This window comes from Psammomys obesus, unplaced genomic scaffold (genome assembly GCF_907164565.1).
Source record: "Psammomys obesus unplaced genomic scaffold, mPsaObe1.curated_primary_1811, whole genome shotgun sequence".
NCBI classification, from domain to species: Eukaryota; Metazoa; Chordata; class Mammalia; order Rodentia; family Muridae; genus Psammomys; species Psammomys obesus.
The window spans coordinates 47871112-47895729 of record NW_026585895.1 but is presented as its reverse complement, the minus strand read 5'-3'; the positions used below and the strand labels follow the sequence as shown (position 1 = coordinate 47895729).

The window sequence follows — 24618 nt, the reverse complement described above, 5'->3', positions numbered from 1 at the left end:
GCATTCACCTTCCCCCAGGGAAGAAGGAAACAGTGGAGTGTCCCGGGAAGGCGGCGTCTGAGGAGACGTGTGGGCACTGGCCCCCTTTGAGCTGCCTCCAGATGAGCCCTCGTGCACAGTTGTGGCTGCTGTGAAGTATATATCTGACTGGAAAGAAAGAGGAAGTGTTACTAGCTGCCTTGTATTACAGGATCTGCACACACTGGCCTTCCTGCACCACTGCCAAGGCCCTGACTGGTTCCCAGGCTTGGACAGGACTTCCTGACTTCTTCAGAGCATGCAGTGCAGACCTAGGTCTGACACAGCTAGGATTTCCCCTAGGATTTGCTTTCTTCATCTCTGCATTGGCCACACACCTGCAAACCCAACCCAACACGCAGTTCCTGCAGGGGTCTCGGGCAGAGACCTTGGGGTCCAGTCACTCCCCATTCCACAGGGAGAAGTGGATGCCTGCTTTATGGAGTCAGCAAATACTCCAGCATGTCTCTATTACTGACCTTGGCAACCACAGCGTGTGTTTCTGAAAGCCAACGCTTGGGAATTTTGCAAGCCAGATCTTAAACATGGCCACCAATTAAAAATTAAAAGCTATAAAATTAGCTTTGTGTGTACAATATGCATGACTGTGTACCTGCCTGGAGGAAAGAGAAAGTCAGGTGTCCTGTTCCATCTCTCTCCTCCACCTTACTTCCTTAGGACAGCATCTCTCGCTGAATGCTAGCCTGGTGGCCAGTAAGCCCCAGTAATCCACCTGTCCCTGTCTCTCACAGCACTGGAGTTACAGGCTTGCATGGATCACACCCAGAATTTTACATGAGTGCTGGGGATTTGAACTCAGGTCCTTAAGCTTGCTCTGCAAGCACTTTTACCTGCAAATGGTATAAACTTAAATATATTAGAGACAAAGATCCTCAACATCAGAATTCAACCATTCTTAATTATTTGGCTACATTTACTAATATTGGGGAGCTCCTGTGTGGCCCTTCCTGACCCTGGTGTCAGGCATATCCAATGGACGGGTTCTCCACATACAGACCCTGTGAGTACCACCAGTGACAGCTGGATAAAGATGTGCTGGGTCTAGGGCTGCAGCTACAGTAAGTTCTGGCTTAAGAGCCAGGATTGATTTCTGGTGAGAAAGACTTTTAAAAAGTTTCTTATTTTATGTGTGTATAGGTGTGTGTATGTGTGTGTGTGTGCGCGCGCATGCATGTGCATGTGTATGTGCACCATGTACACGCAGGAGCCCCGGTCAGAAGCACTGGATCCCCGGACTAGACATGGTGAGCCACTACATGGGTGCTGGGGACTGACCCTGGGTCCTCTGCAAGAGCATTCAGGGATCTTTGCCACTAGAAAAATAGTGCAGCAGTAGATTAGGTACTAGGCATTTTATTTTTTTAAATTTCACAGTCAAAGTCTTACTGTGTCCCAGGCTAGCCTGGGCCTCACTACGTTGAGCTGCAACTCAACAGCAATCCTCCACACAGCTTTACAAGCGCTGGGCTTGCAGACGTGAGCCACATATCTGGCTTCACAACGCAGCTCTTGACATGAACCCACTGGGACAGCGATGAGGAGATAGGACTTTGACTGTAAACAGGGTGGAGTCGAGCCTGTAGCATGATTATGGATGCAAGGGCTCAGCAAGCATCAAAGAGCGTAGTTTTTGAGAACTAAGTGGCTCTGGATCTGTCTGTCTCTCTGTGTTTTTTTATTTAATGTGCGCTGGTGTCTGGCCTACATGTATGTCTGTGTGAGGGTTTCAGATTTTGAAGTTACAGGCAGTTGTGAGCTGCCAAGTGGGTGCTGCTACTTGAACCCTGGTCCTCTGGAAGAACAGTCAGTGTTCTTAACTACTGATCTATGTCTCCAGCACCCACTTGGCAGCTCTGGGTTTAAGGAAGACGAACATATGTTTCTGTTATCTGTAAACTAAGGCTATGTGACATCAGTAAAGTTACAGTCAACAAACACACATGTACATGTTGTAAACATGTACATATTTTGGGAGCTAGTGAGGACAGCTCTATGCTCACAGCTGCCTCCAACCAGCATGAATAAGATCAAGGCTGAGCAGGGGCCATGAGAAATGAGGCAGGGGCACTATTCTAGTGTGGAGGAGTGAGAGGCCTTGGTGGGGTTGAATCGTGCGTGTGGGGGCACTAGACAGAGACACCCTGGAAGGTCATCTTTTCCGGTGTCCTTCAGATTTGCTTCTCTTCCTATGGGGTGTGGGTTAGTTGATGAGCCAGTGGTTCACAAGGAAAAACTCAAACTGAAGCTAGGCAGAGAACATGGAGGAAAGTGCGGGCTCAGGGGGTAAAGGCACTTGCTACCTGAATTTCATATCTGGGACCACACGGTAGAAGGAAGGAGCTGACCCAGGCCGTTTGTCCTCTGATTTCCACATGTGTGTTGTGGTGCACAAGCACACACACATATAGTCAGAGACAGACAGACAGACAGACACACACACACATACACACCCACCATAACTAAAGATTAAGAGAAGAAGGCACTATTACAGTTGAGTGTTCCCAAGCTGCCACTGAGACCACTGGCTCTCTCCCCAAAGCAGGGAGCATTTTGTGGAACTGGTCCTGTCCTCCAACTTTTACATGGCCTCCAGGGATTGGCCTGAGGTGGTCAGATGTGCACATCAGGTGCTTTCCATGCTGAGCCATCTTGCCAACCCCAAGACAGCATTTGGAGCCTGTGAAAATCCCACTTGGTCAGTCTTGTCAGAGTTCCCACCTCCCTTCCGGCACCATGACACAGAACAGCTGGCCTGATGCGATAAACAGCAGTTTCTGCTCACTTGACACCCCAGGGTGCTAGGGCCATAAAACTGCATTCCACTCACCCTGGAGGCCACGAGCTGCAGCTGTGGCACAACCGCTGTGTGGACCAGGTTCCCATTCACCACCAGGCGGATCTCCATGGAGTCAGTGGTGAAGGCCAGGAGGTATGGGAAAGCGCAGACTGCAAGGGAACAGATGAGCTTGTTGGCTAGTAGCTTCACTTGTGTAGTCACCCTCACCACTCTAGAAACTTCCATCCTTCCCATTCTCTGTCTGCTTCACATGGGTGGGCCTGCCTCTTGGGTGTGCCCGCTAACCAGTTCAGGGCTACACTATGTCCCTGACTGATGCCCATTACTTGGTCTTCCGGTGGCTCAGCTGCCTAGTCCTGTGGGCACACTCAGTACAGCTTGAACATCTTTCCTTTATTCTTCCGTCCTGGCCCTGCTGTGTGTTCCCAGGACTCTTACCCCTTCTCTGCACCCCTCTGGCCTCGTCTTCCAGGCAGCTGCTGTGTCCTTCAGAGCATCCCTGCACTTAGGTGCTTGCTTTGTTTTTGTCACAGGTGTGCTCCTCCTCACAGTGCTGTTGTGCATGCTGACATCTCCTCAATTGTGCTTGTGCTTTCTGACTGGTCCTTCACACCTCACTGTCCACCCTGGCCTTCCCCCTTTGTGCTCTGCGTAGGTGACCTGTCTGTTGGGGTGTGTCCTTGGTGACATTCTGCCGTGCTATGCCTCTGGTCCTGATCTCTCTAGCGCTTGGCTCAAAGCCCAGAGGTCAGTTTCCATTCCTCCTTTTGGCTTATGTCATCTGTCATTAAGGGTTGACCAGCCACCCTCCTCAGGTCTGCTCTCTCAACACTCTTTCTGATGTGGGCCTTTTAGCAGATAAGATTTTTTTTTTTTATGGTTTTTAAATAAGTTGGCTTTGAATTTGCCTGTGTCCCTAAATATCTTATGAACCTCCTGCCACCATTACCCAAGTACTGGGGTTGCAGGCCTGTGCCAGCACAGCCTGCATTGCAGGCAGGAAACAGTCCAAATGGGAACACTTTTGGCTTTGGGGTGATTCTCTAATTTCCACTGTGGCTTTATAAACACAATCTTCACTACCCATATCTTGGTGTTTATTTTAAAGTTTTATTCCTATTATTTGTAGTGCTGGGAATGGAATTCAGGGCCTTGTGGACACCACATGTACCATGAAGCCCTATCAACATCTGGGAACTTTACTTTTGTGTGTGTGTGGTTTTTTTTTTTTTTTTTTTTTTTTTGAGACAATGTTTCTCTGTGTAGTCCAGGCTGTCCTGGAACTTATAGAGATCCACCTCCCTCAGCTTCCTGAGTGCTGGGATCAAAGGTGTGCACCACCTTTGATTTTACTTTTTCTTTAAAAAAAATAATTAATTAAAAAATTTTTTTGAGACAGGGTTTCTCTATATAGCCTTGGCTCTCCTGAACTCACTTTGTAGACTAGGCTGGCCTCGAACTCACAGCTATCTGCCTTCCTCTGCTTCCTTGGGTGCTGGGATTGATTTTACTTTTTAAAATTACATTTTAATGTGTATGTGGGGGAGGGGGAGGGTGCATATGTGGCAGGCAGAGGACAACTTGTAGGAGTCAGTTCTCTCCTTTTATCGTATTGGTCTGGGTCATCAGAACCCAGGTCATCAGCCCTTCAGCAAGTACCTCTGCTGACTGAGCTATCTTTCCAGGCCCACGCTGACATTTTGTTGGCAGGTACTTTGCCAGCCCCTAAGCTTCTGGACTCTCAGGTTTTAATGCAGGTAAGAACTAATGTCTGTGCATTCCCCCCAGCCAGTCTGCACGCTGGCTAGAGACCTGGCTTTCGAATTTTAGAAAAGGCCTGCCAGGTACTGACAAGTTATATTTAATTGCTTTCAAATGTCATGTGCTTAGGAACTGAGAAGAGCCAGGGGACACACGAGTCTAAAAGGAGAGCATAAAGATGATCTAACAGCAGGGCACTTGAAGAACATTCACACCCCAGGGTGTGCGGTAGCTTGGAAGGGAGTCCTGGTTGTTCACATGACACCTGCAGGAGGAGTCAGCCAGGAGCACAGAACCATGGGAAAGGTTTTTCTTACCAATTGCATATGGAGCCTGGTTCCAACAGAACTGGAAATCCGATGCCGATGGTTGAAGCAAAAAAGAGCCACCATTAAAGGGGCAAACCTTTTTATAGATGCAACTGTCTGCAATGAAAACAAGAGCGACTGGTTTTGTTAGAGATGGCACCTAGATCCCTGCAGCCCCTAGACAGCACCCTCCCCACTAGGCCTGTGTACCCAGGCTGGACTCGACTTTGCAGCAATGCTCTTGCCTCAGCTTCCCAAGTGCTGGGCTTACGAGTGTCAGCCACCACACCGGGCTCTCCCCGCTAGTTCATTATGGATAGCCATTGCCTACCCTTAGGTCAGGGTTATGACGCAGTCGCAGTAAGACTGACATTGTTACCATGTATGCTAACAGCTGCCACCTAGAGAAAATTTACTGTGTGCCAAGCACGGATCTTTAAGAAGACTGTCTAAATGATTTGTCTGACTTGAGAAAGTAGATGCTGTTATCCTGTAAGCTCGCTTTGCAGACAAGCTTGAGGTTGGAAGAGGTGAGGTGGCCTGTCCTGAGCCTCAGCTCTACAGAGGGGTGCCTGAATGGAGCCAGGCCAGGCTGAGAGCCCATGTGCTTCCTACTTGCGCCATGTCATCATGCCAGAGAAAAGATTCAGAATGGGCAACCCATGGGTGGAGGAAGCCTTTCTACAAGGCAGGTCACTCTTGAGCCTCACTCTTTACAAGCATGCCGGGAGCTGCATATGCCCTCTGAAATGGCAATTCTTGGTTGTCAATTTGGCTACATCTGCAATGTCAAAAGATAAATCTTTTTTTAAATAAAACCCAAATGGCTAGGCACACCTGTGAGGGTGTTTGTTATCATTTGGAGAGGAAAGATCCACTTCTATTCCAGATCTGTGGGGTGGGAAGATACACCTTTAATCCAGATCTTTGAGGGGGGAAGATCCACCTCTAATCTGGGCCGCACCTTCTGATGACAGCCTATATAAGGACATGAAAGAAAGAAGCTCTCTGTCTGCTTGCTTGCCCTTGCTAGCAATTTCATTCCTTCACTGGCATTAGAGCCTACTTCTTTGAGATTCTGGTGTACACTGAAGACCAGCTAAGATATCCAGCCTCACGGACTGAACAACCACTGGGTTCTTGGACCTTCTGTACATGGGCAGCCATTGTTGGATTAGATGGGCCACAGCCTGTAAATCATTCTAATAAATTCTCTTTATATATATTATATGATCTATATTATCTATGATATATATCATATACACATATGTAACATATGACAGAGAGTCAATCCTCTAAGTTTTGTTACTCTAGAGAACCCTGATTAATACACCCCTCTAACATGTTACTAGAGAACTTGGACCATATGTGGATCCCCTTGCTGAACTTCAGCTACATTAAGGCCAGTTTAATTCAGCTACTGCTTCTGGTCTATTCTGACCTCTGAACATTAGTGTATGTGTCTCAGGCCTTCACAAAGTAAGAAAATCTTTGTAGAAACTGTTTATGCCTACCCTTTTCTTTTAAAATAAGGATAACAACTATCATTGTTGTATATACGATTTGAGATAGCATCTTGCTATGTAGCTCAGGCTTGCCTGGGGCTTGCCACTCCCTTGACACACACTGTTGAGTGCTGGTTTATAAGACAGAACTGTCGTGTCTATTTTAAAATTAGTTTACTTAAAAATTTATTATTTAGCCTGGTGGTGTTGGTACATGCTTTTAATCCCAGCAGTCAGGAGGCAAAGGCAGGAGGATCTCTATGAGTTCGAGGCTAGCCTGGCCTACAGAGTAGATCCAGGACAGCCATAGCAACACAGAGAAATACTGCCTCGAAAAACCAAAAATAAAAAATTATTTGTTTTTATTTTATGTGTGTGAGCGTTTTGTCTGCATGTATGCGTACGCACCACATGTGTGCCTGGTGCCCATGGGCAGAAGAGGTCATCAGATCCTTTGAAAATTCAGTTATAGATGGTTGTGAGCCATCATATGGGTGCTAGAAACTGAATCCAGGTCTTCTGCAAGAGCAGTCAGTGCTCTTAACCACTGAGCCATCTCTCCAGGAGATGTGTGGAGAGGGGGATGGTCAGTTCTTTCCCCATACATTTTTAAAATAAAGCCACAGGACTACATTCTAAAATTCATTGAGGAATGAATTTTGAGGAATGCCTAGACTAAAACTTATGGCTGAATGTCCCCAAGGGGTGACTCAGAGCGGGAAAGCTGCTGTCCTGCCTTCTCTGGGCTATTCCCTGTTAAGCCTTGGATTTGGAAGATGATACCAACCAGACAAATTTCTGTGTTGATTAAAGGGTTTTCTGTTTAATTATAAATTATTTATCAAAGTATCTGATGTATGAGCTATAACCAGAATTGCTACTATAGAAATTGGTGATTCTAGGCTGAAAAATTATGTTGTTGTTGTTTTTTTTAATTTTAGTTAAACCAAATCCAAGAAATGATCTTATTTTCATTTGTTTAAAAAATAACTTAAAAAAGATTTATTCATTTTATGTATGTGAGTGTTTTAGCTGCATGCATCCTCTGGAGCTGGGAGCCTCAGATGGTTGTGAATTGCCATGTGGGTGCTGGAAACTGAACCTGGATTCTCTATAAAAGGGACAAATGCCCTTAATCCCTGAGCCTTCTCTCCAGCCCCCCATTAGCCCTTAAAAGGCTGGAAGTCAGTATCTGATACATCTGCTCTGCCAAAAACTTACTCTTCTACTGGACCCAAACTAACCTAACTGAGCTACTCAGGCCTGATTTAGGCTGATTTCATGAACAGCAGAAAAATGTAAAAAGTTACAGCTTGCAAACCAGGCCTGCTGGCCCAGCTCTTTGGAGGCAGAGGCAGAAAGATCTCTGAGTTCAAGCCAACCTAGTTGACACAGAGTTCCAGGTCCGCCAGAGGTACACAGTGAGACTCTGTTAAAAGAAAAGTTATAGTTTGTGTACCTCTAATCTAAAACAATATGAAATCTAAAGTGACCTAGTATCTGAAACTCTCTAAGTGCTGGCGGGTAGAAAATCCTAAACCTGACCTCATCTGATGGGTCATAGACAAAATTCAGACACTTTTTCTGGGTATGCTGGCTTACAACTTTAATCCCAGCATTTGAGAGTCAGAGGCGGGTAGATCTCTGTGAGTTCAAGGCCAGCCTGATCTATAGAGTAAGCTCCAGGACAGCCAGAACTATGTGAGACTCCATCTCAAAACAAAAATAACAATTAAAATCTAAGTGAAAAATTCAGATAGTCTAATAATAACAATACAAACTCATAAAAATTACTTTCTGGCCTTAAGCAAGTGTATAAAAAATATAAATAGGGGCTGAAGAGATGGCTCAGTGGTTAAGAGCACTGTCTGTTCTTCCAAAGAACCCGGGTTCAATTCCCAACACCCACATGGCAGCTCACAACTGTCTGTAACCTTAATTCCAAGGGATCTGACACCATCACACTAATACACATAAAATTAAAAAAATTTTAAAAAATACAAATAGATTTTGTGTTTAGACCTGGGTTCCATTTTCAGGATAACTAGTTATGTATGTGGAACTATCCCAGATACAAACTCTGAAACATTCTGGGCCTAAGCACTTCAGATGAGGGACATTCACCTTTCGGTAACAGAAGACTCAATCTGATACTGAGGTCAAGAGGGTCAGACGGTCCTGGCCTGATGCTAAGTAGTACACAACCCTGAGGAAGGCAGTTCACCTCACAAGTCTCCTGGGCCTTAGCTCCACGTGCAGGAAACAACAGAGACTACTGTAGGCCACTTTGAGTGACAATTTGAATGACACAGTGGTTACCTGGCATATAATAAGGGCCTGCTAGCTGGATGCCACTGTCCTCACCCCACACCCTGGAAGCAGGCGCATGGTGGCAGCTCTGGTAAGCATGTCACTGACAGGCCCAGGCTGCAGCCGGTGGTATGGTTAGGAATGAGATTTTAGACGCTCCCTGGTATGGTGATATTCCCAGCCATGTTCATCAGGTCAGTCTGAGGGAGTAGGGAGATCCCACCCTGCCATCCTCCAAATAAGCTGTTTTTGTGCATGAAGAGCAGACATCTCCCTGACTTACAGTTGTAGCACAAGAGCAGGCCAGCATCTCCATCTTCATACACATCAATGGCTGCCACAAAATTAACCTGCAATGACAATGGGCAGCGGCATCGGTGTGTGTGACAGGAACACTTGAAAACTTCCTCAAGTGTCTAGCTGTGGCCCTCAGCCTTCAGAAATCAGGGTGCTGCAAGGCCATTTTTGCTTCACCAGTACCTACAGTGCCACCTGGACCTAAGGTTACAAGGAACTGCAGGTGAAAAACAAACAGCTTGCTTTCTCTCCATTCTGGGTGGGACATTTTCACCCCATTTTCCTGTCCTTCCAGAAGGTCTGAATGCAGCATCATGCTTGCTTGTTCCTAAATGCTCTGTTTACCCAGAGTGCTCAGGTTCACAGGGGTTCTTGTGTGTATCACTCCATTCTCACACCGACTCTCAAGTGGACAGCACCATGCCTGTCTCACATGAGGCAAAAGGAAGTCTGAGGACTCCGAGTCCCTTAGCTGTGGAGTGCCACAGATCCAATCCACCTGACATACACCCTTGCACCTTCACTCTGCCTCCAGCAGCCAGTGTGTCTCCATTTTTATCTCTGTGTTTCCATAAAGACAGCATAACACAGTAGAGTAGGTCTAGGACACACTTGACCCTGGGTCGTCACTGTCTAGATTTGAGACAAGGATGCTCACTCTGGGCTGTAGCCATCCCTTGTCCCTCTGGAGTCCAAAAGCTTTGGAGGTAGGTTCTGTGCCCCAGCCTAAGGAGCATGTCATATGATACAGATGCACGGCATGGCATTGTATTATTATTATTTTGAGGCAGGATCTCATGTAGCTTAGGCTGGCCTCAAACTACTATGCAACCCAGGTTAACGTGCCTCACCGTCACAAATTCAAGAACTGTACATATGAGCCTTCATACCTGACTAGAGGACGTGAGTTTAAAGAAGCCACGTCATAGTATCTAAAATTAGAAGACACAATATTCTGCGTTCTCTCACTACAAATCTGTTCCTACAACTGTCAACTTACCTTGTTGGCCTCCACTTGGTGCAGCCTAAAGGCTTCTCCTGTGCTTTCATTTACCACATCGAACTGATGGCGGTAAGCCACACAGATGAGGTTGTCACTCTCTTCTGTTGGCCCGTCCACCAAGGTCATCACTGCTGGGGAGTCACACAAACAGATTTCCTGTGTGGGTGACAATAAGCAGGACACAGGTTAGACACGGTGGCCGTCTTCAGACAGCCTCTACTACCTGACCCTCCTTCCAGAAGAATCCAACCCGCCTGCCCACAGCAGAGCCATGCTTTGCAGACCGTAGGGGTCTCACCAGACGGCTTCCTGTAATATCTCCCCTCAAGTCCCAGACCTCTGTTGCAGGAGGGATGGAGGCCAGGAAAGAATTTCAAAATCTGACTTCACTGAGCAGTGGCTTCAGCCTCCACTGTCTGTCTTGTGACTTAGTTACTAATAATTGTTGACCGCCTGGTTGAGAGCTTTGCATGCTGGGTAGTGTTTTCTCTGGATCCTTGCAGAAACCTCTGGAAGTGGGTAAGCTGTTTTTCTCTATGGGAGGAAGAAGCTGTCTCCCAGCTCAGGTGCTTCCTTATGGTCACACAGTTTATATGTGGTAAAGCCATGATTTGAACTCTGTGATTTCAGAGCTCACGCCACCTAACTTCTCTACACAAATGTTCACTGTGGTGGTAATTAGCTTTGAGAAGGAGACACCTGTTTTAACATAGCTGTCAGAGTGTTCTGTCCCCAGGATGGATGCAGAAACCTATATGCACAATTCAGGAGGTGAGCGAAAACACCTTCTTTGTTTGCCTGTTGCAACACTTGGCTCTGGTGGACAGTGCTGGACTTGCTCATTGTCGTGATGAGCTGTAGCTGTTTAAGCTTTGTTGAGACATGGTCTCACTATATATAGCTGGAACTTGCCGTGTCAACCAGGCTGTCCTCAAATTCACAGAGCTCTGCCTGCCTGTCTCCCGAGTGCTGAGATTAAAGGCGTGCTCCACCATGCCTGACAACTGCATTTTTTTTTTTTTTAAATCTCCGGAGGAGAGGTGGGATGATGGGGAAGGGACAAGTTTCAGAAGGCTTCAGCCTTGAGGCTGAGCCCTCAACCCATCAGCATATCCTGCAGACAAAGGTGGAGTGAGAGCATTGCTCTAAGCCTCTTCCTGCTTCTCCAGCTACCAAGACCGCTACAGCCTGCTTGGATCCTGTTCTGTCCTTTTAGCAGGTCTCCCAATTGACACTCCTGCCCCACTGTGTGCTTTTCTACTGCCAAAACCATGTTTTAAAACAGCACACTTCTGTGCATTGAACGTTCCCATAGTCCCTACATTCCTCAGAGCCAAAGCCAAAGTCCTTGCCAAGGCTTCCAGATGCTCCCAGATCTCCTGAACTGGCCACTTTGTCTCCTCAGCACCAGCCATTCATGACTGGCTGTGCCTTCAACAGGCTCCAGGGTCTTTGACTCTCTGCCCCTGCTCTCTGGCATACCCCTTTCCTCAGCCCTCCTTCCACTCATGACTCATTTGAGTGTCTCTTCACAGGTAGAAGTCCATTCCTCCTCACTCTGCCCACTACCCACTGCATCCTATCTTTTTATTCCTAGCACTTTTTTCTTTTTCTTTTCTCTTTCTCTCTCTCTCTCTCTCTCTCTCTCTCTTTCTGGAATGAGAGGTTGGGTTTTGTGACAGGGTTTCTTTGTGTAACAGAACCCAGGCTGTCCTGGAACTTGCTCTGCAGACCAGACTGGCCTTAAACTCACTGATATCCACCCGCCTCTGCCTCCCCAGTGCTGGGGTTAAAGTTGTGCGCCACCATGCCCAGCCTGTGTTTTTATCAGGTATTTGCTTGCTCAACTTGAAGGCAAGGTCTATGGGCTGAGAGACTTTGCACTGGCCATTGCTGTACTCCCATGCCCAGTGCTTGTAGAGGTTATCATGAATGAGTACACAGCACAGCTTAGACGTCTGGGCAAGCTAGAGCACAGGAGGCCTGGGCCCCACATCAGTTACTGTGACAGGCTTGGGACTAGAAAGGGAATCAGTTTAACACCAGAAGAGCAGCAAGCTGGACAGCAAACCTACCCTGATGTACTGAAATTCCTCAACTGGTGACTCTGACAGGGGAGACAGGAGCGAGGCACCTGGCACCCCACTTGGCTTGTTGTGTTGTTTCCTTGTGATGAGAAGCAGCTTATTGCGAATTGCAACCACGATTCTCAGTTCTCTGCTGTGGTGAGTATTAATAGCATACAGGTGGCATCCTGGGAAGAGGAAGGATGACAGTCACCATGAGTGGAGAGGGTTGGAATCCTCAGGCTGGGAACCTTGGGAATGGTTCCTAAGAGTCCTTGGAATGAGGCATAACTCAGGGACAGGCTATGTGTTGGATACCAGGTGCTCAATTTGAAATGCTTCTTCCCTGTTCATGTGCTCGAACATTTTGGTCCCCAGCTGGTGTCACTGCTTTGGAAGGCCGTGGAACCTTAAGAAGGTAGAACTTCACTGGAGGAAGTGAGTCACTGGGGGTGGGTCTTACAGCCTAGCCCACTACCACTTCCTGTTTGTGCTCTGTTTCTTGACTGCAGGGAAAACATAGGCCACGTTGCATGTTCCTGTACCATGGCGGGCCATATCCTTTCTTAAACTGTAAACAAGAAATACTCCTCCTTCCCTTAAATTGCTTCTTGCCTGACATTCAGTCATGGCAAAAAGAAAAATAACTAGTTCACCAGGCAAGATGACATGAAAACAAGGCTAGGAAAGGCAAGCCCCTTCTATTCTGCAGCTTGTAGACTTGGTTTTATTTATTTGTACTCTTTTTAGGTTTGCTTATGTGTGTGGGGGTTTGAATGAGAACGGCCCACATAGGCTCATATATTTGAGTGCTTGGTCCCTAGTCAGTGGCACTGTGGTGAAGCATCAGGAAATGTGGCCTTGCTGGAGGAGGTGTGCTATTGGACTTTGAGGTTTCCAAATCCCACACCATTCCCAGCTAGCTCTCTCTCTCTCTCTCTGCCTCATGGTTATTGTTTCAAGGTATGAGCTCTGAGCTTCTGCTCTAGTGCCATGCCTGCCTGCCTGCCCCCATGTTGGTCATTGACTCACGCTCTGTTAGCCCATAGTAAATTGTTTCTTCTATAGCTGCCTTGGTCATGGTATCTTAGCAATACAATAGAAAAGTAACTAAGACAATGTGTCTGTGTGTTTGGCTTGCATGTATGTGCATGCACATGTGTGTGTCTGATGTGTGAGGAGGTCAGAAGGGAAGTTATAGTTATAAGCTGCCATGTAGATGCCAGGAATCGAACCTAGCTCCTCTGCAAAGCAACGACTGCTTTAAGTCTCTGTGTTATCTCTCCAGTCCCAGGGTTTGGCTTTGTATCTACCGTACTACAGGAACTGAAGTAGAGGTTGACCAGAACTCGTAAGAACCAAAGTCCCAAAGTGTCTTTTGTTACAGATTAGCTAAGAGAGCTGAACTTACTTCAAGACCTATGACCTGAGAGCTGAAATTCCTTGTGCTTAACCTGCTTTCCTATGTTTCTAGCTTCTTAGGGAAGCCAAGATTCCATTTAGGCAGTTCTGGGACTCAAACCCAGGGCTTTTGTGACAATATCTCAAACTTGCTATGTGGCCAGGGGTGGCTTTTGCAGTGCTGCTGGAGGTGAAATTAGGGCCTCCTAGGTTGCAGGCAAGCACTCCACCTGCTGAGTTACTCCCCAGCCCTTACCTTTGGTTTTCTCCAGCTTGTTTTCTCTGCAGTCAGATCTGCTCCTTCCAGTCTGCCTGCCATCAAGGCCTTTCTGCACCACACTCAGCCGGAAGACAAATAGGCGGGCATCTTTCCCTGGTGACAGTGAGAAGGCAGAGGGGGTTACAGAGAGAAGTCAGATGACCTGCTGGGACTCCCAGGGCAGACATACAAACCAGAGCTGGGAGGTGTTTCAGCTCGTAAGCTATTGTATCCCATAACACGTTTACTCGCCATCATCCTGGGAGAATGAAACTTCTTCCCCCCACTATCCCAAAAAGCGGGCCACCAAAGGACCACCTCACTGACACCAGGAAAAGAAACAGTGACATGACCTACACACCCAGACCCGTGACCCTGGGGTTGGCTGCAGTGGGTCACCCGCCCTCCCGTTCTTCCCGGAGCAGCCATTTGAGGGGCAGCACCTTTGTCTGCTCTGAGAACCAGAAGGTCCAGGGTCTCAAGCACGTGGATCTGCTTCACAGGCAGAGTTCTGTCAAACACAGGCACGGCGGGAAGGTCATCTGGAAAAGAGGTCTGGTTACTCTCCGGGACCACCTGTGATGCATGGCCGGGATGACCTGCGCCTCTCTAGTCAAGGATGGAGTTGGCTTCCAGAGCTCTCATAAGGTCTCAAAAGGAGTTCAAGCACTGTTCCCTCTGAGTGGGAGAAGTACTAATATGCCCTACTTTGTGGCACCCAGAACTCTCTGTGGGGATGGGCATAGCAGAGGGAACATGAGGAGAAGCTATGTTTTTCTTGTTGGTGTCACCAAAGAAAGAGCAGCCTGTCTCATCTCCAGATTTACTAGGGTTGACAGAAAGGTCTAAACACCCTAGGGGGAAAAGAGCAGCAGTTTCTTTTATTTTTAATGTTATAATAGAAAGTACATCTTGTATTATTTCATGGATTTTTCAAGAAAATAAATTTAATACTTCTTTTTACATTTAAAGTGAATATTAATATATCCTAGCTCTAGTGTGCCCTCTGCATGTATCAATAGTAGTCTGCTTATGTGTGTATGTGTTTTTTGTTTGTTTGTTTGTTTTGTTTTGTTTTGTTTTTCAAGACAAGATTTCTCTCTGTAGTCTTGGCTGTCCTGGAACTGATTAGTACGTTAGGCTGGTCCAGAACCCAGAGATCTGCCTGCCTCTGCCCCCCAAGTGCTGGGATTAAAGGCGTGCACCACCACTACCCTGTTTGCTTATATATTTAAAGTTTTTATTATTTTTAATTATATGTAACTATGTGTGTTTGCATGTGGATATGTGCATGAGAGTACAGGTATCCTCGGAGCCACAGGCTTAATTAAGATCCCCTAGAGCTGGAGTTACAGGTGGTCATGAGCTACCCACATGGGTGCTGGGAGCTGAACTTAGGACTTCCAGAAGAGCAGCAAGTGTTCCTAACCTCTGAACCATCTCTCTTGAACTTGCTGAGATCTGCCTGCCTCCGCCTCTCTCCCGGAGTGCTGGGATTACAGGAGTGCGCCACCATGCCCAGTGATGCTTATATATATTTTAATACTCTTTCATATAGAAATTTGAAATATCTTTTTTTTTTTTTTAGAAACAAAAACTGGGAGAAGTTATCAGTTAAATTATCTAAGTAGCAGGAACAAATGACACTAAGTAAAAACACCCAGTAAGAGTTCAAGTGAGTGAACCTCTCAAGACATGGCAATTATGGATAGAATTTGCATTTGAGGTTACTGGGAAGTTGTAAGTGGTAATATTAACTATTATGTTGCCTCTATGGGACTGTAGGTTGTATCAGCTGAGAGAGTTACTCTTACTCTTACTCTGCTGCAGAAGGCAAAGGCTGAGACCACCAGTGATGGTGTGGACATGTTAGGCAGAAGCAGCTAGCTTACTTTTCAGGGCGTTGCTGAAGGCTTGGGTTAGTCTGTTTCTCTATAATTCAGATGCCAGGGGACGTGAAGCTCAGGCCTCTTCCAGAGATCGAAATGGAGCTGGGAGTTGATCCCTCTCTGGATGATTCCCAGCAAGGCAAGACCTCTGCCATCAGGGTCAATAACGCCATCAGTGGAGAGGGGCCTCCAGATCCAGCAGGCCTGGGAGGCTTTGGATATGCCTACAACATCCTGTGAGATAAATAGCTTGTCCATGTCCCCTTTAGTCACAAAGAGCTTTCTTCTGGTCCTTTAGTGGGGATCTTGTGATATCCACCAGCCACAGTCCTTCCTTCTCTACTAATGCTAGGGCCTCTGTAATGCTGGCACAGGATTTTACCTGTTCAGAACATGGAAAGCTCATTCTGCCATTACTGTCACATCTGGGTGAATAACTGCATTTATTTTATGGGTCCACAGTAGCATCAGGAGTGGCAGGTCACATTCACTAAAGGCTTAGTAAATGCTAGATCCTGAAGCTTCCTATATTCTTTAATTTTGATGCCTCATTTACCAGAATTGGTTGGCAATATAATATTCTTATTTAACCAAGAAGGAACTAGATGCTCTAAAGTGTTCAGAAAACTTGTTCAAGGTCACTCCTTGAACATATGGAACCAAAAAGGAGGGAGCACCTCCTTCCTTTTGTTGTGAACAGAGGTGCACTGTGTACTGCCAAGCCAGCATGGATTTGCATGCATTCCCCATCCACCCCTCAGCTAACGGGTTTGCAGACAGGAAGGAGAGAAGGCAAGGACAGGAGAAAGTGACAAATTTAGTGGCTGCTTGACTAATTAATTATTCCTTTTTGTAATTTTGGTATGAATACAAAGTCTTTAGAGAGAGCTTTTCAATGATCTATTATGCTTACTCAGTGAGCAGTCCCTGAAGGCAGGATTTGCTGCACTCACCGTGCAGAGGGAGGGTCCTGAGTTTTTTAAATTATGCCATTTGAAAGAAGCAGGTTCTCTAGGGCAAGTCTCATGAGCAAATGAGGCTGATGGGCTAGAGTGGGAGTCAGCCTGAAATGAAAGGGACAGACGACTCACAAAAACAGTCTGTGATATGATCACGTGTAGGGCAGAAGGCAAGCTAAGGAGGAAGAGAAGGGCAGCACAGAGCGAGATACAAAAAGCTCAGGGCTTCTTCCCAGCAAAGACGAAGGGTGGGTGTCACTGGACAGTTAAGACAGGAGAGGAATAGCCTGAATGCCTCTCCAAGGCTGACAGAAAAGAATTTGCTGGAAAATCACGACAGCCTTTACATCAATGCCACTATATACTCTGGATCCAAAAGGCAGAATTTCAAAAAAATCTTGATAATATTGACTTGGATCTTAACCATTATGTTTTTTTAATTCTCTCATACAATAACACATACTGACCACAGCTTCCCTTCCCTCTGTTTCTCTCAGTCCTCCCACTCACTTCCCTGAAGTTACATCCAGTCTTGACACAGGATACTTTCTTTGATCTCAAAGGAAAACTAGAGAGTATTAAACATTTCTTTAGTGGTAAAAATCCTACAGACCTATTTACCCAGGACTATGGTTTTGGAAATTGGTATCAAGGTCAAAATAGAAACTCTGGCAGACCTTACTGTGTTTAAGCAGAACGTGGTTGGTGTTGAACCTGGCTCTAGTCAGACCCACTAAACAGCCAAGTGACTTCACACAGGCCATGATGTTATTTTAGGCCTCTGTTCTTCATCTATAAAATTAAAAGACTAAATATCTAAGGTCTGCTTTGAGTTTTGAAAATAAAAAGAAACTTTTGGTTGCACGTTTAGCAAAGATCTAGGAATTTTGTGAGCTTTTTAGCTAATCACTGGGAACACGGCAGAGATGCTGACTGCCCTTTAATGACTTGTACAGCAGAGATGTACAGCCACTCAGCATGGGGGCCTTAGTCTACCATCCCCTTCCTTGCAGTAACAAGCATCATTTCACATGACTTCTCAGCCTTTTGAGGCCAGCAGGTCAGAGAATATACACTTTCTTTTTGGAGGTGGGGGATGGGGAACTCAGGCCTTATAGTCTTAGGCAAGTGCTCTACTACAGAACTATACCCCCCCCACCCTTGGGTTTCTTCAGATCACAGAGTTTCCTTAAACAAGGATTTAAATTCTGAACTGATGAATATTAGGTTGGTGATATTTTATTAAGGCAGTTACAGCCATCATTAGTTATGGGAAACATGATAGATTTTAAGTTATCTACATTTTATTAAATTAGTCATAGATACAGTTAGGTCATGGGAAACATGATGAAGATCCATATGGAAGATCACAGGTAGGGGCAGTTTGCCTCCTGTCACCCTGCACACTGGCACAGGGCCTGGAACAGGGCAGGGACCTGGCGAGTGTACAGGCAGAAGTCTGAGGGACCAAGAGGCCTTGCTGTAGAGAGGGAAGCTGATGTGGTTTTAGGCCAGCAAGCCACTCCCACCAAAGGCTACACCTGTAAGGCTGCTGTCTCTCTAGTGCCCGTGGTCCCTCAGAAACCCAGGAGACCTGCTGCCACCGCTAAGCTCCTCAGATGCTCATCAGGAGTCTAGAACAAGCTGCAGGTGCTTTCTGCTGTCCCAGAGTCTCCATCCCATCAGTGCTGAGGACCTGGTGTGTGGCGGTTGCTCTGTGTGACTGTCTCACAGGCAGGCTGGTCTAGTTCACTGTCAGACAGTGCCATTTAGATACCAAGTAGCAATCTGTCCTTCTGTCAAAATATTTCTGCTTCTATAGCCATGAAAACAGTTTATCTAAGATTCATATAATGTGTTTTAGACATTTCATCATTGTTTCTTTCTAGTCAGGATTTTTAGAAAAGGCTTCAAGAGAGCACATGTCCACTAAGAAAATGATGTGAAATACATGTCCCTGTTCATTTAAAACAAATTTGGGGACCATGATGAGTGCTTGCTGAAGAAGAATCTTTTAGTAGGTGGCTTAATACCCAGGAACCACTTGGAGATGAAGGAAGAGATGAACTTCCCAGCATGCTGAGCACAAAATAAACCCCCTCGGAGCACCTATCTGAAACAAGGATTTACTTTGAGTGGAAAATCAAACGTGCCCAACTGCCCTAGGGACCAGGCATTTATGGTCTACAGGAGCTGACTGGCAGTCACCCACCTCAGAAGTATAAGTCACACATAAAAAAAGACATTTGCAGGAGTGCTACTCACTAACCATCCACTAGCAAGACGCCGGCATCAGTGGAAACCAGCAAGGCCTGGCCCCAGGGATCTGCACACACAGCTTCGTGAGGGAAATTACTGCAGAAACACTGGGGCTCCCAAGGCTGTGAGGCAACACAAGCATTGGAGAGTGAGTGTACCAGAAAGAACACGTGCCCCACCAAAAGGAAATGCAGAGTGCGGCACCTGAAACAGTAACACAGATCCTTTGTGGCAGTGAGCTGCACCACACCTCAGGAGCTACATGGGGTCTGGACTCAGTTATCCTTCTTAGGAGAAAAAAAAACCTCCTTTCAAATATGGACCCCAGAGAAAGCAGTGACCTCCCGTGCTTCTGGCACCACTGCCTGTCTCTATATGACCATGATGTTCTTTGGGCACCTAGAAGCTGGGACAATTGGTGCCTTTTACTTTAAAAATTTTTTTTTTCTTTAAGAGGGTTGGTATTAGTTTAGCATAAAAGAAAGTCCCATATAGCTATTAAGAAAGTAGATAAGATTTCTGTGTTGCTGGTTCAGCAAAATCATTAAACCATACACAATGCAAGATGTTGATATTTTCTTAATATACAAGGCTTACTGACCCACAGAAAGCTACAAAATCTTAAAAAATAGCACATGTTTTGCAGGAAAACAGAGAATGAAATACCTCCAGCCCTGTGTGGCATGTTCACATACATGGACACTTTTTCTGGTCCCTGTGTGAAATGTCACACTGCGTGGTGAACACTTCCTGGAACCTTAGCTTCATTTCTGTTTCAGGGATAAAGTCAGCTCTCCCTCACAATAGCCCCTGAGGTGGGTGTGAAGACCAGGACTTGGCAGGCACTGCTTACTAGGGCCTCAGTCACACAGCATTGTGGAAGGTTTTTGCTTTTGTGGCACTAGGAATCAAACCCAAGGCCTCTTGCAGGGTAGGCAAGTGCCCTTCCATAGAGCTATAGCCACAGTGCTGAGAACTGCAAACACTTTCAGCAGACTTTCACTTCCTTGCAGATACCTCTCATAGCCTCATGCTTGAGACCTTAGGTTTCTGGGGAACAAGTTGAAGGCTTGTATGTTCACTTCTATTCTCAACTAGACATAAGGGTCTGACATGCCCCAGCTGGGCAGCAGGACCTAGCAGAATGTGTGTTTGCTCTTGTAGGTGTGGGAATACCCAGTAGAGACATGTTCACGTCCTCTAAGCTCAAAGGAGACTGAGGACCACCTTCAAGAGCATCACCAGGGTTGAGGCTAACACGTGGGTCATCTCTCACCGAGCAAAGAACAGCTTCCCTTCAGGTCACCCAGAGCCTTAGGTTTGCAAGATGGAACCTGCACTGCTCTGAAGAGGTGGCCTAAAGAATGTGTTTTCTAAGCTGAAAAAGGGTAACAGAGACAGGTCAGTAACTGGAATATTTTTCCCAAGAAGAGGCCTGGCAATTCTGATTTGGCAATGTATAGCTAGAGGATTGGAAAATGCAAAGGCAAAAAAAAAATGTAATTAGGGAGACAGACATTGAAATTAGCACTTTAGGTAATATCAAGACAGAACAATGGAGTCATTGTATGTGTGCATTGTGCATGTGTGTGTGTGTGCATGAGAGAGAGAGAAGGAGAGAGAGAGAAGAGGGAGAGAGAGAAAGAGACAGAGAGAGAGAGAAAGGTGGGCCTGTAAAGGGGCCTGAGTCTTTTCTTAGTTTTGTATCTACTTGTTTTTTGAGATAGGGTCTCTCACTGGACATTAAGCTTGCCAGCTCTGCTAGACTATGGCCAGCAAGGATTCTGAGAGAGCCCATTGAGCACTGGGGTTTTAGGCATGAACCATCACACTGGGCTTGCCTGTGGGTGCTGAGGATCTGAACTCAGGTCCTAACTTTACTCAATGAGACATCACCCCAGCTCTTATTATTTTTTTGTGTGTATGGGTATTTTGCTTACATGTATGCCCATGTACCATGTGCATGCAGGGTGTTTGGAGGTCAGAAGAGGGCATCGGATCCCCTGGGACTTTTGTGGCAGATGTTAGCTACCATGTGGGTGTTGGGGATGGAATCCCAGTCCCATGGATGAGCAGCCAACAACTGAGTCTTAATAGCAAGTGTCCCCTAGCAGGGTCCTTTACATGAAAGACCCAAGGTCTTCTGGAGCAGAGCTTCCCCAAGCGTGGGCCATGGGGTCCACAACTTATAAAATCCCAACAATGGAAGCAGCTTTTTCTTGTATACTATGAACAAGATTTGTGAACAGACTTTTGTTTGGAATATGTGTCTAAGAACTTAAGAATGTCAGGATTAGGACCATTTCTAAAGTGCTTAGGAATACTGCAAATTCCTCCTGTGCACACAAAGGGTAGAGAGCAGAGCTCTCGTACCTTTGGGAAAGTGTGTCTGTCTCGTTCGATCAGAAGGAACTTGTGTTTTTCAGGGTCAATTGCATTAAAAATTAAAATTGCATGTGTTTATTTATGGGGGGGGCGTGCACGTGTGTCTACAGACAGCACTGTGTGCCTGTGGAGATCAGAGGACAACTTGTCAACTTTCTCCTTCCACAGTGTGGTCACAGGATTGAACTCAGGTGGTCAGGGGCAGTGGCAAGTGCCTTTAGCCACTGAGCCATCTCCCTGGCTCTCAACTGCATTATAAAGCATACACATGGGTGTTGGGAGAGGCCAGAAGAGGATCCGTTAGAGCTGGGATTACAGGTGGATGTGAGCTGCTTGGTGTGGGTGCTGGCACTGAACCTAGATTCTCTGCAAGAGTGGCAAGTGCTCTTCCATTTGAAGAACAGTCCCTGGTCTGTTCTTGATGATCCCCTATCCTCCCCTTCCCTGCTTCCAAAAGTAATAACAGGAAGTAGATAGGCTACAGGACGTGCTGCTAGGCTACGTGGCTGTGTGGCTATATGTTAGGTAATGGTTTCTCAGCACACACCACTGAGCTCTATTGAGGACTAAGGACTAGTGAAAAAGTACTTGGTGGTTAGCTTTGTCAAGTAGACACAACACAGTGTTGCCCGAGAAGAGCGTCACAATGAGGATTTGTCTAAGGTTGATCTGTCGGTATACCCACCTAGGACTGTCTTAACTGTGTGGAAAGACTCACTCACTGAAGCAGCATAATTCCTAGCCAGGGTGTTCTGGACTGCACAGCAGTGGAAAAATCAAGCTGAGCGCAAGCAAGCAAGCAAGCAAGCAGGCAGGCAAGCAGGCAAACAAACCTGCATTTGCTTCTTTGTGTTCTTTATGGTGATGTAATAGAAACTCCTGTCACTCTGATTTCTCTACAGTGATGCACCAACCTAGAACTGGGAGCTAAAATAAACCCTTTCTCCCCTCCATTGCTTTTTGCCAGCATATTTTCTTACAGCAACAGAAATGAAACTAGGGCAGTGACCTTTCAAGCCCACTCCCAAGCTATTGGATTAGAGCAGTGGTTCTCAACCTTTCTAATGCTGTGACCCTTTAATACAGCTCCTCATGTTCTGGTTATCCCCAACCATAAAATTATTTTCTTGCTACTTCCTAACTGAGACTTTGCTACTGTTATGAATCGTCATGTAAATATCTGATAGGGAGGGTATCTGATATGCCACCCCCAAACGGGTTGAGACCCACAGGTTGAGAAACACTGGATTGGAGGCTGGCGCTGACTTGGGCACACTCTAAGAGTCACTGCTCCAGAATCATGCTGGTAATATTGGGTTGTGGTCAGGTGACATGAATCTACATGAAACTTGAGGAGCACTGTGAAACCATCCTGGCCCAGTGCTCTGCCCATCTGTGCACACAAATGCAGGAGTGCCTCAGGAAGCAGAGGCTCTTGTTACATGATCTGGGCTCCTGAGGAGTCTAAAGGAGACATCCTCCTGCCCCAACGGTTTCCATAACTTCACTGAGCACACAGGACATTCCCAGTTCACAGAGAAAGTACCAACCACTCACCTCTTTTTTACACATCCCTGAAGCTGCCAAGCTCGATGGAGCATCTCCTCTCACGATGGACTTGAGCTTCAGTGCCTGGTGAATGAGATGTCACTTAAGGTTTGAGATCAGGCAGTGAAAGAACAGCAGGGTAAACAATCAAGGTTTGCCAGAAAGCAATGTGTCAAGAGTAATTTGGGGCTAAAGTTGCAGGGTTCTCTAAGGAGATGGTGAAACTCCAGTCACAGGGCTATAGCTCAAACTACTCCTACTTTTCTGGCATGTAAATTAGCTCAATCAGTCCTGTAATTTTAAAACTAACAACACTGAAAACTGTAGACTCCTAGGCCCTTCACAATCTTGATGGCTCAAGAGTCCCTGAAAGGAAAGACCATTTGGCTTTAAGATTTTTAAAATGATGTTTATTTATTTATTTTGTGTGGGCATGCATGCATGTGGGTGTGTGTCTGCCATGATGCAAGCAGGAGGTCAGAGGACAACTTGTAGGGTTGTCCTACCATGTGAGTCCTGAAGACTAAATTTCGGTTGTCAGGCTTGGTGGCAAGTTCCCTTACCTGCAAATCCATCTTGCCCAGTCTTGTTGTCTGCAACAAAGACTGATGCATATTTGGAAAAATGTGTCCTTTCTCTCCAAGTTGTCCTTGATCACAGGACCCTCCTTTTCCTACTTGCCTTGTTGCTTAGTGCTCCTGGCCGGACCTTACCTGACGCTGGAGGCTCTACTCCCTCCTACTGTGCTGTGGGAAGGTTTTAATGTTCAATTTGGTGATTCTCAAAATAGCTTCCCCCTCTTCAGAGAATTCCTCGTAGGCAGATGAGAGATCTTAGCTCCTTTGCCAGGAATGATCCAGACAGCAGGAGCTGTCCCCCTGCAGCACAATACTGCTGTTTTGCAAAGGGAACCAAATCTACACAGCTGTCAAAACACCATTTGTCTTTCCACCACAATCTTGAGAGAAAGCATGGAACTTCCAGGTGTAAAGGTTTTTGTCAGCCTGACACAAGCCCAGGGTCATCTGGAAAGAGGAATCTTGACTGAAAAAAAAAAATTCCTCCATCAGGTTGGCTTGTGGGTAAGTTTGTGGGGCATTTTCTGATTAATTTCTGATTAATGATTGATGTGGGAGGGCCATACCCACTCTCAGAGGTGCTACCCCAGGGCATGTGGTTCTGGGGTATATAAGAAAGCAGAGTGAGCAAGCCATGGAGAGTGAGGCAGTAAGCAGTGTTCCTCCATGGCCACTGCTTCAGTTCCTGCCACCAGGTTCCTGCCCTGATTTCCTTCAGTGATGGACTGTAGGCTCTAAGAGGAAGTAAACCCTTTGCCTTTGGTCCTGGCATTTCTCACAGCACAAGAACACACACTAGGATAGTAAGAGAAACAAAGCCTCAGCCAGGCATTAGTGGCTCACACCTTTAATCACAGCACTCAGGAGGCAGAGGATAGCCTGGTCTACAGAGCAAGCTCTAGGACAGCCAGGGCTATCCAGAGAAGCCCTGTCTTGACAAAAACCAAAAAAGAAAAAAAAAAAAGTATCTTTGTGTGGTGACAAGCTTGGAGGGACTCACACCACACTTCTCAGGAGCTGTGGAAGCAAACATACCTGTCCTATTCTAACAAACTCGGCCTGGCGGGCCTCCTCTTTCTTCCGTGCTGACTTGGGTGACTCAGGCAAAACATCACTAAAAGATCGTCGATTGAGCATGTTCTGTAAAAGAAAAACAAGCCTAGGATTCCTGAGGCATTTTTCAAGTCTCATCTTTTGGTATCTCTTAACACACACACACACACACACACACACACACACACACACACACACACA

At 46.3% G+C, this 24618-nt stretch overlaps 1 protein-coding gene across 3 annotated transcripts in view; it reads right to left on the bottom strand.

The window, feature by feature from the left end:
* Garnl3 (GTPase activating Rap/RanGAP domain like 3) overlaps positions 1-24618 on the bottom strand; it is a 139910-nt gene that overhangs the window by 4879 nt on the left and 110413 nt on the right. For all 3 annotated transcript variants that reach the window (XM_055600845.1, XM_055600844.1, XM_055600846.1), the window contains exons 17-27: positions 24400-24504; positions 22796-22870; positions 18864-18975; positions 14190-14288; positions 13744-13860; positions 12096-12274; positions 10018-10176; positions 9004-9070; positions 4915-5022; positions 2867-2985; positions 9-147 (exon numbers count right to left, since the gene is read on the bottom strand). In XM_055600845.1, the coding sequence (XP_055456820.1) occupies positions 9-147; positions 2867-2985; positions 4915-5022; positions 9004-9070; positions 10018-10176; positions 12096-12274; positions 13744-13860; positions 14190-14288; positions 18864-18975; positions 22796-22870; positions 24400-24504 (1279 nt within the window). The remainder of the gene's footprint in view (positions 1-8; positions 148-2866; positions 2986-4914; positions 5023-9003; positions 9071-10017; positions 10177-12095; positions 12275-13743; positions 13861-14189; positions 14289-18863; positions 18976-22795; positions 22871-24399; positions 24505-24618) is intronic.